At 53.3% G+C, this 12,917-nt stretch overlaps 1 protein-coding gene across 1 annotated transcript in view; it reads right to left on the reverse strand.

Annotated features, from left to right (window-relative positions):
• The window catches only part of LHX4 (LIM homeobox 4), a 46,764-nt gene extending 35,956 nt beyond the window's left edge, over positions 1-10,808 (reverse strand). The window contains exon 1 of the mRNA XM_043568332.1: positions 10,221-10,808. Coding sequence (XP_043424267.1) covers positions 10,221-10,296 — 76 coding nt within the window. The 5' untranslated portion in view covers positions 10,297-10,808. The remainder of the gene's footprint in view (positions 1-10,220) is intronic.
• Between the last annotated feature and the right edge of the window lie 2,109 nt (positions 10,809-12,917).

Here is a 12,917-nt window from a genome sequence, read left to right on the forward strand (position 1 = left end):
AAAATGTATTGAAGAAAGTGCATCTTTCTGGGAAAATGAATTGGAATTTCAGATAGTTCTATTGGAACCATAATGCTGATGAATATCTTAATATTTTAAAACTAATTTATTGTGTGCTATTAGGAATAATGTTGTTCGTTTAACCATGCCCCCAGATCAGATTAATATTTCTTAAAATTTGGACTTTGATGTTCCACCTTGGAGTCCCACGAGCCTTTTTGACTGCCCTTTGGACAGAGTCCCTCTTTCTGTCTCACAATCTGACTTAACACCCTCATGCTTACGCCAAGGTGTCCCCGGCTTCTTTCAGGATAGGGGGCCAGCGTCTGTGGGAGACGCTTCTGGGGCTCCCGGTCCGCAGATCCCGGGACACTCCCAGTAGTCTCGGCCCCTCTTGGGACACCCAGGAGCACTCCAGCCAGTGAGGGCAGCACCATCTGCCAGTTGGGAACATCCTGGTCTTTAAGACTGCCCCAGCTCTGAACTTTGTCAAGTACTTGCAAATCTGCTTGCGCATTTACTCTTCCCGGAAACCCAGTAAAAGTGAGCATCTACACTTGAAAGAGCTTCCCTAAAGGGACACAGCTGGGGACAAAAACTGTGGGGACACAAACTGAGGCTAGAGGCTTCTTTTCGTCTGGGACAGGTTCTGGAGCTGACTGAAGACCAAGGCTTCTAACACAAAAGTCAGTGGCTTTCGCTCCAAACCCTTTTGCTCCAAACTCCAGAAGTGAGTGGTTTTTGAGCTCATCTTAAATAACATTTGGCCGATATATGTTTCCAAAAATACATGATTTTGTTTATATTTGTTAAGTTTCTTTACTGACTTAAAACTGAAAAAAAGAAGCCAAATGGGACTTAAAGGAAACACACATACAAGTGAAATACTGTGCAAAAATATTGCTTTTCTTAGAATTCTCCATTCCTTCCCCACATATAAGGGGGAGAAAACAACAGTCAATGAATGGTAAACATTGCTGCCCATTATCTAAGGTTCCCAGAGTAAGAAGGAAGATGGTTTTTAAAAGGCAGGTTAGGGAAAGTCCGCTCTGTGGGGGCTTATTGATTTAGTCTGGGAGTGACTAATTCTAAAGTGTATCAACATATGACCACAGGACATACCAGGCATTGGACCATGCCTGCCAAAACTCAAGGCCAGCTTCTGGAATCTCCAACTCTAAGAATTCTAACAGTGGTAGAGTTAAAATTAAATTAATTAAAAGTTCTAGTACTGGACACACATTTCAAAAATAAAGCTTTTCAATTCAAAGTTGCCACCACCACCACTGACAGGAGAATCCTGTTTTCAAGTCCCATCTCCCCTTTTAAATCACCTGACAATTGTGGTGGAAGGAACCGAGGATTAATTCATCTATGCAGTCCACGAACAGGAGGTCCAGGATGCAGTTTTATATGACAAATCATGACTCTGTGTGTCTGGGCTCCCCAACCCCCCCTTCCGTCCTGGCTCTTTATTTCCCATCCTCCTATTAAGGACTATTTGTTTTTACTGAACAATTTATAGCTTCCTTTTTTTTTCATATTTTCCCCTATTCTGAACCCATGCATGTTAAAGAGACCATAACATAAATTTCCCAAATATTTTATACATTTCTTCATAACTTAGTAAGAATTATCTCATAAACAACACAACTGAAGCATAAAATTCCAATATTAATTCTTCAAAACTTAACAAGCAAAGGTGCATTGGACATTGTAGTATTTTGTGATGGCGGTGAACTTAGAGCCACAACAATCCTGAGAAAACCTTAATAAAAAAAAATCTGGTATTGCATTTAAGGTAAATCATATTCTGTATTAGAATTATATTTGCTTATATACTTAAAAAATACATCAACCTTCAAATGGTTCATCTCATTTCTAGTTTTTCCGTGTGTGTGTATGTGTGTGTGTGTGTGTACAAATGACTAACAACTAGAAAAAAGTCAAAAAAGCCTTCTCATATCAGAAATGATCATACCTAATGTTTTTTCCCTCCACTCCTCATTCAAAATCCTTCCCCCACCCAGGTCCTATTTGTTTCCTTTGGTGGCTTGGGGTCCCTTTGACTACCTCTTTTGTTCTTTTTCTGCTCAGGCAGCTCAGAAAACAGTAACCTCTCCAATATATAAACATCAGATTCAAGAAGTATCCTGGAGACAATCTCAATGTTACCATTTTAAGGCTGAATGTGGATCACAGTTTAATAGAAGCAGTCCTGTAGTAAATAAAATACATAATGTAGATATGTATCTGCAGGTGTGGGATTATGTTCTAAATTAGATATTGACACAGAAATAATATTCTTCAGTAGGATATTGGATATTCTCAGTAATTGCAAATAAAACAGAAAAAGCCCATTAAACCATGACTGGCAGTCTATGGAAACGCTGTAGGCACATCTCTATTTCCACTCCATCTTCACATTTAGTCACTGCTAAATCTCCACAATGTATTTTTCTGATGTCTCATTCCGGAGCGGTATTCCATATGTTTGGCAATCTCTCCCTCATAACAAGAAACTTTCAATTAATTTGGCTGCAAGTTTTGTCTCTGTTAAGCCATTCCCAGAACCAATCCCTTAACCCTCTAACATTATAATTAAAGTAAATTATACTTTAAAGGCATTTGGGGGTGAGATACCACAGTAAAACATCTGTGGCTAGCCCCAGACTGTCGGAGGGAGGGCAGGGGGGAGGGTGAGGAAATCTGAGAAAAGAAATCCACCAAAATAACAACAGGATTTAGATTTGCCTCCCAAGATGATTTTCCAATCCGACGTTCATACAGTTCACCCGAAGTACATTTTCCAAGGGAGAATCAATTCTAATTTTGCCAATTAAACCCAACCTGTCCACCTACTTCCAACAGTAGTGCCTCACAATGGTTGATTTGTGCTCCATTTTGATCAGGGCTCCTATAGAGCTTAGGACCTGAAAAAAGGCAAAATCTCATTTCACAGCAGCCTCTGTTTCAGGTGACTTTTCCCTACCACAAACAACAATAGCCCAGCTGCAAGGAGGCTTTGGCTCTGGACCCAGAAACTACCCTGCCTCCAAACACTACGAAAAAGAAGGTAAGGGCTCCCACCACCCTGCAGCCGGTCAGAGAGTCAACCCCCAATAAACCCCCTGTGCTGTGAATTCATGCGCGTACCAGAGACCTCACAAAAGAAGGAAGGAAGAACTGGGGAAGGGAAGAAAGGAAGAAGAGAAAGAGAATGAGAATGAAGGCAGACATGTAAGCCACGATGGGATTTTACTAAAAGCAGTAGACCCTGTTTGTTTGCTCACATCTGTGCCGTGGGCCTTGTTAACACTCATTCTAAGAGGGAAAAAAAGGCAGAAAATCATTACAAAAGTAAACTTGAACCCCTCCCCCTCCCGCCCCCACCATCTCCAACCCCAGTGTCTGGTTCTACCACCGCAAACTGCTGGTCCGTCTGTTTCCAACCTTGCTTCCCAAAGTAGGTGGTATTATTCCTTTCACCCTGTCAACAGCTAAACTGGTTCCGAGTTTCTATGCATTCCGAAGCTTCTCGGCTCTAATCCTGATAAATTTCCCTAAATGATACAAGGACCCTCCATCGAAGGCCACCAACCCTCCCCAACCACAACTCTTCAATTTGGAGGAGACTAGTTTCCCAGCCAGAGAAATCCACCAAATATCCATCCTTGCTGACCAAAACAAGAGGCTCAAAGCAGTCTTTTTAACAACCGGAGGGAAAGGTTAGTCTCTGTTAACTAATTTTCCATCCCTGGACAATTGCAGGTGCAACCCTCCTCCTCTTCCTCCAGAGCTGCCTCCTCAGCAAGGGTGTCCCTCTGGGTTCTGCCTGCTAATGCGGTGCTAAGTACTCACTAATTGACTGTAGCACACAGTGAACGGGCATGAAATCCGAGGCAAACGGGAAGTTAGGACAATGGGAATATTAGGACTTGAGGCTGTCTACACCTGGTCAGCGGGGGTCAGCAGGTCAGTGTTCAGAACCGAAGACGCCCCCCGTGGGCCGTGTTTTGTCTACTCACTGGAAAGAAATTGTTTTGCCGGCTCCCTGCTTCCCTCGACCCCCACCTCACCTCCAGGAGGACTCGATTTTTAAAAAACGGACCGTGGTATTTTCAGGGCTGTAGGCGGTCTCCAAGCCGGCTTGAGGACTCGCGATGGTCTAATCCCCAGAGCACTCAGACAACATTCTTGCCTTAACCCCCCCCCCCCCGCTTTGTTTCTGGCGTGTCTAGAGGAAGGTACACCTAGCATTTGGTCTTCCTTCAACTTCCTGTAGTTCCCGGTTTTATCCCGTCCCGGCTTGGCTAATAATTCCTCTCCTTCCTGATTAGTTTCACCCTTCAGATCCCTTGAAAGGATATTCACTCTGCCGTCTAAAAACAACAACAACAAAAGTCCCGTCCTGGATGAAGCCAACCTCTGAGGGCCCCAGACTGAAGCCCGCGCTGGGCTCCCGCCCGCCGCGGCTTCCTCCGAAAGGCAGGTGCAGCCTGCGGCCGGCGCCCTTGCGCCTTTCCCGACACACTGTGGCACCAACTACACCTCCAGGTCGAATTTAATTTACTTCATCAGCTGCCCAGGTAGAGGCCTCATCTCCCTTGAGCCCGCCACGTTTCGAGGGCTCGTCGAGGTCCGCTAAGTGCTGGGAACAGGGCCCGGAGCCGAGGCTCGAAGGCGGGCACGGCGCTCTGGGTGCCCGGACCTCGCGGACCCGCTGGCTGCCTCCAGGATCCGTGCTGGAGGAGCCGCTCCCCAAATAGGAAAAAAAAAAAAAAAAAAAAAAATCCTTTCCAAGGATTAAAGTCCTGGAAAGGCTTGAGCCGCTGGGGTTGGAGTTTAGTTTTGTCTTCCCAAATGCTTGCTGAGAAATGAGTATGGAGAGAAAGAGAGGTTTCGGGGGTCCCTCGGCTGGGCACGCAGTCGACGCTCCCGCCTACCGCGCCTTTCCCCGCGGGCAGTCCTGCCACCGCTCCAAAGGGGAGAGGGAACCGGGTCGCGGGCTTGGCCAGTCCCGGGTCGCTCCGGCCCGCTCAGGATAGTCAACCGAGAAACGGACCCGGCAAGGTTGGATACTGAAAGGGCCAAGGCGCGGGAATGCCGAATGGGGCGCGCAGTGGAGACAGAGGTCGTCCGCCCCTTGCCCCCTTCGCAGCCATGGCCTCTGTCTCGGGCTGCGGGACGTGGCGCGCGTAAAGCCGGCTCCCCCAGAAAGGCCATCCCGTCCGCACTGGCTTCCACTAGCAAGCCCTCCAACATCCAGGGCAAGCGTCGGGTGAGCGCACAGCACCCGCAGGTGCGCGGCAAACGCCTGTTGAAGGAATGTATCGCCAGTTTCCTGGGCCACCCAGGCTTGCGCCTACCCGCGGGGCGGAGGAGCTCTGCCCTGGTCGCGCCGGGGTCACGCAGGTCGCGCTCCCAGACCCGAGGACGCCGCTCCCGCCCAGCCCCGCCTGGCGCTGGTTTTCCACGAGCCCGCACTGCGTCCAAGCGAGGAAACAACTCGAGTTAGGTCCTGCTGCCTCTTCTCAGTCCCGACTTCCCATCTTCCCCGGACACTGGGGACCGCTCATTGCAGACCTTCGCCCCTCACCCGCCCCGGCTGCCCGCTCCTTGTCCGGGTGAAATCGTTAATTCCGATCCCTGAGCGCACTGGGGTCGCGCGCTGCCAAGGAGAGGTCCCCTCCGCCTTCACTGTCCTCTCTGATCCAGACGGTGGAACGCGGGAGGCCAGAGCCCGCTCGCCCCTCGGTGTCCTCGGCCACCCGCCTCCGAAAACGAGGCGCCGCCGTGGTCACCCGGCTTTCTCCAAATTCCCTTCTGGGCGGTGCGAAGCTCTGGCCCGAGGCTGGGGTGGGATCCCCGGGGTTAGGGAATCTGAATCCCCAACCCGTAAAGGCCCGAATCTGCCGGCGGGGACAGCCACCCGTCTGACCTTTAAAAGTTGGCTCACGCCTGACAATATTTTTTCTGACGCGGGGAAGATTTGTGGTGCCCGGGGCTGCTGTCTGAATTTCTGTATCGGAATCTGAATCAATCAATATCTCTCTGTCTCTCCATATATATAATACATGGAGATATATATCATATAATAAATTTTTTTCTTGTTTTTCTTTCCGGCACCACCAGGGAAGGCAGGACTGGAAAGAAGCTCGAATCGCTGCTCCAGAGTTTGAAAGAACTCCTGGCCCCGGGGAAAGGAGTCCATTCCTTCCCTTAAGAAATGGACTGCAAAGAAGAGAGGTTCGGGGGCGGGGATTCTGACTCGATCGGTGCTGCAAGATTTCCCCCACGCGCCCTGGAAGGGAAGAAAGGGTGGTGGGGCGTCCTAGAGAAGTTCTTCACCCAGATCCTACCAAATACAAAATCAAATACCCTTTTCCCACAGCTTCGGGGTTCGCAAGAGCTGCAAGAAGTAGATATTTTAGGAGACAAGGGTGGGACGGGAGATGTCCCAGACATGTTACCCATCTATCACTCCGCGCCTGGACCGGGAGGATTTCCCCTTCCTCCCGCCCGGTGGGCCAGCTCTCCAGTCAGCAATCCGGGGGCCGTCGGGGGCCGTTGTCCTTTCGCTCGGTGCCCCGGGAGACTGCGTGGGAAACAGGCCCAAACCGAAGGCAAGGGGTGGATAAAACGCCACCTCCCTGTATGTCCCTTACTGTTCCGCGGCGTCTTGGCGTGCAAGAGGGGCCAGCAGGGCCCGGATGCGTGTGGAAACCGATGATTTCAGGGAGCAGACAGGTTCAGAGGAAGATCGGGAGGCGATCACCGCATCCAACGCTGCCCGCCGCCGCCCCCCCCCCCCCCCCCACGCCCTAGGTCGGGAGCTGTGAGAATTCAGACCTTGGCGTTCTACAGCCCGGAGGGAGGGGGAAGACCTTGGCATTAGCAGTTTGTGCCCAGAATTCCTGAGAGACCCGCGACCCTAAGTGTGGGCCAAGTAGCTGGGATCCACTAGCGTAGAACAGGGTCCCTTTCTGAACCTATCCACCTGGCTGGGGGAGGGGGGGAACACCCAAATTTTTCAAAAGGGCCCTCCGGACAATGCTGGATGTGACCTGGGCCGTGCTGGACGTGACCTCGAGGGTGCAGCCTCCTACTAACAGCCCAGCTGCCACCCAGAGTAAGGAGAGGGGGGGTTGAGTTCCTTAGAAAACACTGACCCCAGAGGCAGAAGCCGGGATGCACGGCAACCCGGGGAAGATTTAAGGTGGTGGGGCTCCACTTCTCTACCCCAGGTCGCTCCGGGATCACTCCCTGACTCCTCTCGCTCCATTCTTCCCGAGCTTTCTTGCCCCACGCTGATGCCCCTCAATCAGATGAAGATCCTCAAGCACCTCTCGAAAAGTCTGAGCCTGGTGTGGGCCCCATTGGGCTGCCCGTGTCGCTGTCGAATTGGCGATGCTCTTACCAGCCCTGTAACCCCACCTCAGGGAAGCAGGAGGGGGTCAACCACACTAACAAGTCCGCCCAGGATGGGGGGGGAGGTGGGGGGGGTGGGGGGGTGGGGGGGTGGGGGGGGTGGGCAAAGAGCAAGCAAGAAGGCCAAGAGAGAATTTCTTACACTACTTGGTAATGTTTTCCATAAGGGAGTGTAACTCAGCCAAGCCCAAAAGAATATTCCGACTGCAGGTGAAGCAAACTGGATTCAAATCCCTAAAATGCCCCTATGAGGCCAGGGCACCAGAAGGACCCAGGATGGGGGATCCCCACATCTGTGCTCTGAAGTGCTCCATCTGTGGTGGCTCCGAGTGAAGAAATGAATATGTGTCTGTGTATGTCCGGCTGGGGGTGGGGGGACAACCCAAACCTTCCAGTTGTGGGGTTGGAAGAACCCTTGCGGGAGAGCCTTTCTGTTCTCTCCTCTCCCCCAAGGTTTAAACACTCACAGACCTGGGATGACCCTTCTCCCCTGAGGCCCAAGGGCATGCCCCCAACCCCCACCCCACCCAGAGTTCTTAGGCCAGTGGGCCTCCTGCCCCATAAAAGAGAATGGCGGTGTCTATGTGTGTGAGGGGACCACGCCCCATCTATGCCCAGTTCCCAGCACCAACAGCTTAATGGCCAGAAGCCGCATCTGCTGGAAGCGGGTATGTTCCATGCACATCCCCAAAGGGAAAAAAAAAAAAAGCTGGACTCCTAAATCTTCCTGGATTGGGCCCCTCATTTTTGACCATTGCCCCCTGCAACCCAGACCACAGAACCAAGACAAGACAAAAGGAAGGGCAGACCAACCTCTCCTGGTTGGGCATTGCCTCTGCTGGGTGCAGGGGACCAGAGTCCTGTTCTGCCTCACAGAGTTTTCTATGGTTGGAACCCCAACTCGAGCCCTGGTGAACTGTAGCTCTGAAAGCAAGCTCTAGGCATTTTAGGAAATTGAGTTTTTGAGGTGGAAATCAAAGTTGTCTCTGAGTAAGAGAAACAAAAAGTGAGACAATCTAAGAGTGTGCGCGGAGCATCCTGGAAAAAGGCTGTCAGAGCAGTCTTCCCCCACCCTTCCTTCTTTGCGGTCCTGACAGTCCACCTAAGGACCACAACTATTAAAGCACAGACTTACCAGGTAACAAGGACATGAGTCACACACATGCCTTCTGCCCACTCACACACTCCCCTCACTCACGCAGAGCTACAATCGGCTTAAGGACTTGGAGCTCCTTTGCCAGCTTCTGTGGTTCTGTTTGTGCAGGGGCTGAGAACCCACTCCTTGCGCGTGGTGGGGTGGGGGCAGCAAGGGCAGCAGCGAACCCCCAATGCCTTCTACAGATACATCTAGGTCAGCAGTAAACTTCCCAAGACGCGGTGCCGACGTGGAACTGTTTGCCAACAGTTGACAGGAAAAGACAATGGATAACTGCAGGATATAGCCAAAAAACAACCTAAATCGGTTTGGGCGAAGCTATCCCCTTCTAGTTCCTTCTTAAAAACTTCCCAGGGAAGCCCAGGACGTACGCTCGCCACCCTGCCCTTTGAGATATGGTCCAAGCAGAATCCCTGCGGTGGAGAGCTAGGGCGCAGGAGGGCGCAGCCGTGCGCCCTAGTTCGTAGGTAGACACCATTATTTTATTTACTTAAAATAAACCTCGAGAACGTAGCTACCGCTCCACTAAAGAAATCGCGGGCGGAAGCAAAGCCCCTTGGCAAACGGAGTGAAGGAAACTTTCCCTCTCCACGGTGCCCAGGGGTGTTACGCAGAGCCCTCTAGCCTGCAGAGCAGGACTCGCTAGGAGCCCGCCGTGCGCGCGCGATGCCCCGGGAACTGCTCCGACCTCTGCATATATTCTCCATCGAAGACTCCGTTTGGGAGTGAGGGACATAGATAGCTTCCCTCCGGGAAAATGCCTGAGCGCGCAAACCCAAACACACACACAGAGACCTGGGGATAAACACGCCCCGAGCTCCCTCGGTCTTGCTAGTTTCGGGCGCGGGAAAGAAAGTGGGTGGGCGAGCAAAGCGCCCAAACACCTAGTCTCTCCCCTTCCGAGTCTAAGCCATCCTGAGATTGTGTCCTCGTGTGCTCAAAGGCTGTGCGCAAAGACGAGTTCACAACTTCGTCCCGGTGCTTCTCCCTCCCCTGCATTCCTCGGCTAGCTGGAACATGGCGAGTCGACTTCACTGGGAGCAGGCAATCCCCGGAGGCGCAGGCTGCAGGCGCCGCCGGCAGCAGCGGCTGAGGACGCACCAGGCGCGCACGCCCAGCGCGCGGGGACAGAGCGTGTGGCCTGGGCTTCTGCGCCGCCAGCCCCGGGGGCGGGGGACGCGCTCTCCAACTTCCCGCCAGCTGGGGTGAAGTTGTACAGCCGGTACTTCGAGCTTTGACCGTCACCCCGGGAAGGAGGATGATTTACAGAGACCACCCCAGCCCTCAGGCCTGGCCTTCAGCTCCTTCCCATGGAGTCCCCAAACAGCACTCTCCCAGCGCTCCTAGAAAAGCAATGGGCTGGAGCTGCGAGATTCGGTACCCACGGCTGGCCTCGAGCACTATCGGGGGGGGCTTTCACTTTCGGCCCCAAAAGCCAAGAGCCGGGCCCTTTAAACGCACTGTGGCCAGTGCCCCTGCCCTGTGACCGCCTCTGCACCGGGGCCGGCGGCCCCTCGCCCCGCCCGGCCCCTCCAGTCCAGGCTACACGCAGTGTCCGACCCGCCCCGTACCGGCCAAGCCTGCTGGCTGTCTTGTTATCAAATTAAATCCGCGAGAAAGGGGGGTGTCTTACGTTGCATCGGCACACCAAGCATCTCCGGGAGCCCCTTGACAGCCCCCTCCGCGGGGACAGCTGCGCTCTGCATCATCTTGGAGCGAGAGCCAGGGAGTCGCAGTCTACGGAGATCTCTCTCGCTTAAGCTGGATTCAGAAATTTGAAAATAATAATACAAAACCCAACCAGGCCGCCGAAGTCACGGTGGAAGCCAGACCCTCCGCCTCTCCGGGAGGATTCCACAGGCTGGCTGGCCCCCTCCCCCCGCCAGTCCTCAGTCTGTTTCAAATCCCTTTGATCTCGCTCTCCGGGGTAGGTGCACATCCCGGGTTGAGGAGACGCTGTTGCTGCAGCTCTGGCTTTTTTCCCCTCCTCCTTCCCCCGCCCGCTGCTCTCCCCCTCCCCCTCCACCCTTCGCGTGCCGGCCGCCCGGGAGGCCGCGGTCACCCAGGCATTTTGATTCATTCACACTGCAGGAACGGCCGTGACGTCGCTTTCCGCAGGGAGGCCCGCCCTTCAGCCAATCCCCACACCCAGCAGCGGGCCGCGGACCCGGGCCGGAGTGGGGGTCCCGGCGCCCCGAGTGTGGAGGGAAGGGCAGGGGGCGGGGCCGCATAGAACGGGGCGGGGCCTCGCGGGCCCTTTCCCCCCCCCCCCCCTCCACGCCCGCGCCTGGCCGTGCGGGCTCGCTCCCTGGGTATAAATACTGCGGCGGGTTCGGCCGCGGCAGCAGGTGGTCCTGGACGGCTGCGCCCAGGGCTTGTGGGTTTCCGCGGGTCTTGCGGGGAACCGGACCCGGCCTGAGGCTTGTGTCCCCACTGCCCCTCCATTCGGACTAAAGGATGGGGAAAGGCGGGGCAGACCCTCCGAAGGCCCGGGCCGCACGCAGTCTTCCGCTCGCGCGCCATCGGTCCGGGGTTTCTCTCCGCCCGGGACCCTATCCTCCTCCTCCCCTTCTCCTCTGGCCAATTCCTTTCCCGCCGGCGCTTCCCAGCCCTTGCTCTCTCTCCCCCGCGTCTGGCTGAGGTTGGGCCAGGGACAGCCCGTACTTGGCCAGGAAGGCTCGAGTCACGCAGCGGGCAGCGGCGGGCGGGGGAAGGCGGCCGGGGGCTGTGCGCGGAGGTGGCCGGGCGCGGACCCCCGATGCGCGCCCCCGCTCACCGCGGCCTGCCGCTGGGAGTCCGCTCTCCTTCTCGGCCCCGTCGGGTCCCCGCACCTTTCTGGCTGCCTGGCTTCGGGCGCCGCTCTGGCCACGCCGGCTCAGCTGGGTCCTGTTCTCGGTCCCCAGAGACCGCTCTGTCTCGCCGGCTGCAACCGCGGGCGATTTGAACAATTCTCGACCTCGTGCGTGCAGGGCGGCGACGCGCACACGGACACCCGGGCTAACCAGCGAGGGAGCATGTGTGGCTTGTCGTTTTTACAAGGCACACATGCACACTTAAAATTCTCAACGCACGTTCCTGGTGGAAGTAAAACAGAAGGCCCACCACTGGGGCAGGTGGCCGCTGAGGTTCTCTGGTGCTTCACCAGATGCTCGACGCCACTTGGCTGCATGCGTGGGAAACCCACCTCCCTTGCCACGGGACCCCGAGGCCCTACGGATCCCACCCTCGCGACACCCCCATCCTGAATTTCGTTCCAGAGGTGTAGACAGATGTGCCCTCTCAGCCTAGTCAAGTCCGGCTAGGGTGGGAAAAGGGACCGGGTGCCCTCTCCAAACCTTCAGAGCGTCCCCTGCTTTTTCTCCTGGCGTTGTCCCTAAACAAGGGACCCCAGGGTTGGTGAGGGACGAACAAGAAGGTGGGGGAGAAGGGCATGGCCATCTGCGCTTAGAATTTGTCTTCAGTGAAGTCTCAGTGACTTTCATGTGTCCTGGTACTGGGTTGGCATCATCTCTTGCCCTGTTGACCTGCGAGGTGACTCCTCTTGCACACTGGAGTCAATGTGCAAGAAAAAAGCAAAAAACCGGTGACATTTTAAGTGCTTACGAAAAAAAAATTTTTTACCAACATGTAACTAGTAAACACGAGAAAATGCCAGCCTCGTTAGCCATCAAAGACATGCAAATCAAAATATCATAGTACATTCTTCAGTTTTGTGTGTTAAACGACCAGCTGGGGTGGGAGGAATCCTAGAATTTGGGTGCTGGTGAAAGTGCTTCGAAGCTGGTTTTCTCACAAATACTTCTGGGTGCTAATAAACTCTTAAATCCGTTAGGAAAGCAATTCGGCAGTAGCATCAACCCCCCTAGTTTTTTCACACGCTGTGGCTCATAGAATTCCACTTGTGAGTGTTTACTCCATGGAAATAATCTAAAATGTGAAGCGGAAGGTTTCATACATGAATATGCTTATTACAACATTATGGTTTGGAGGAAAAAAAAAAAACCTCTGCTATCCAACAAAAGAAAAAATGGTTTAGTGACGTGGATTAAATTTGCTTGGTAATATGTTATACAATTATTGAAACTAATTATGAAATCTAGCAACATGGGAATGCTTGTGACATACTAAATGTTTAAAAAGAATGATGCACTATTAGAAGTCTTCCAAAATGTTAGTCAGAGATAAAAGTGATGATAATACACATCGTTGGCTAGAGGGTGGGGAAATTAGAAAACAGTTTTCTGGTGGGGGCGCACTGAGCACCAATGTCTTCTGAGGGCACTTTGGCAATATATTTTATAGCCTAAAAATGTGATGGATTTGACCCAAT

Source organism: Prionailurus bengalensis, chromosome E4, assembly GCF_016509475.1.
Source record: "Prionailurus bengalensis isolate Pbe53 chromosome E4, Fcat_Pben_1.1_paternal_pri, whole genome shotgun sequence".
NCBI lineage: Eukaryota > Metazoa > Chordata > Mammalia > Carnivora > Felidae > Prionailurus > Prionailurus bengalensis.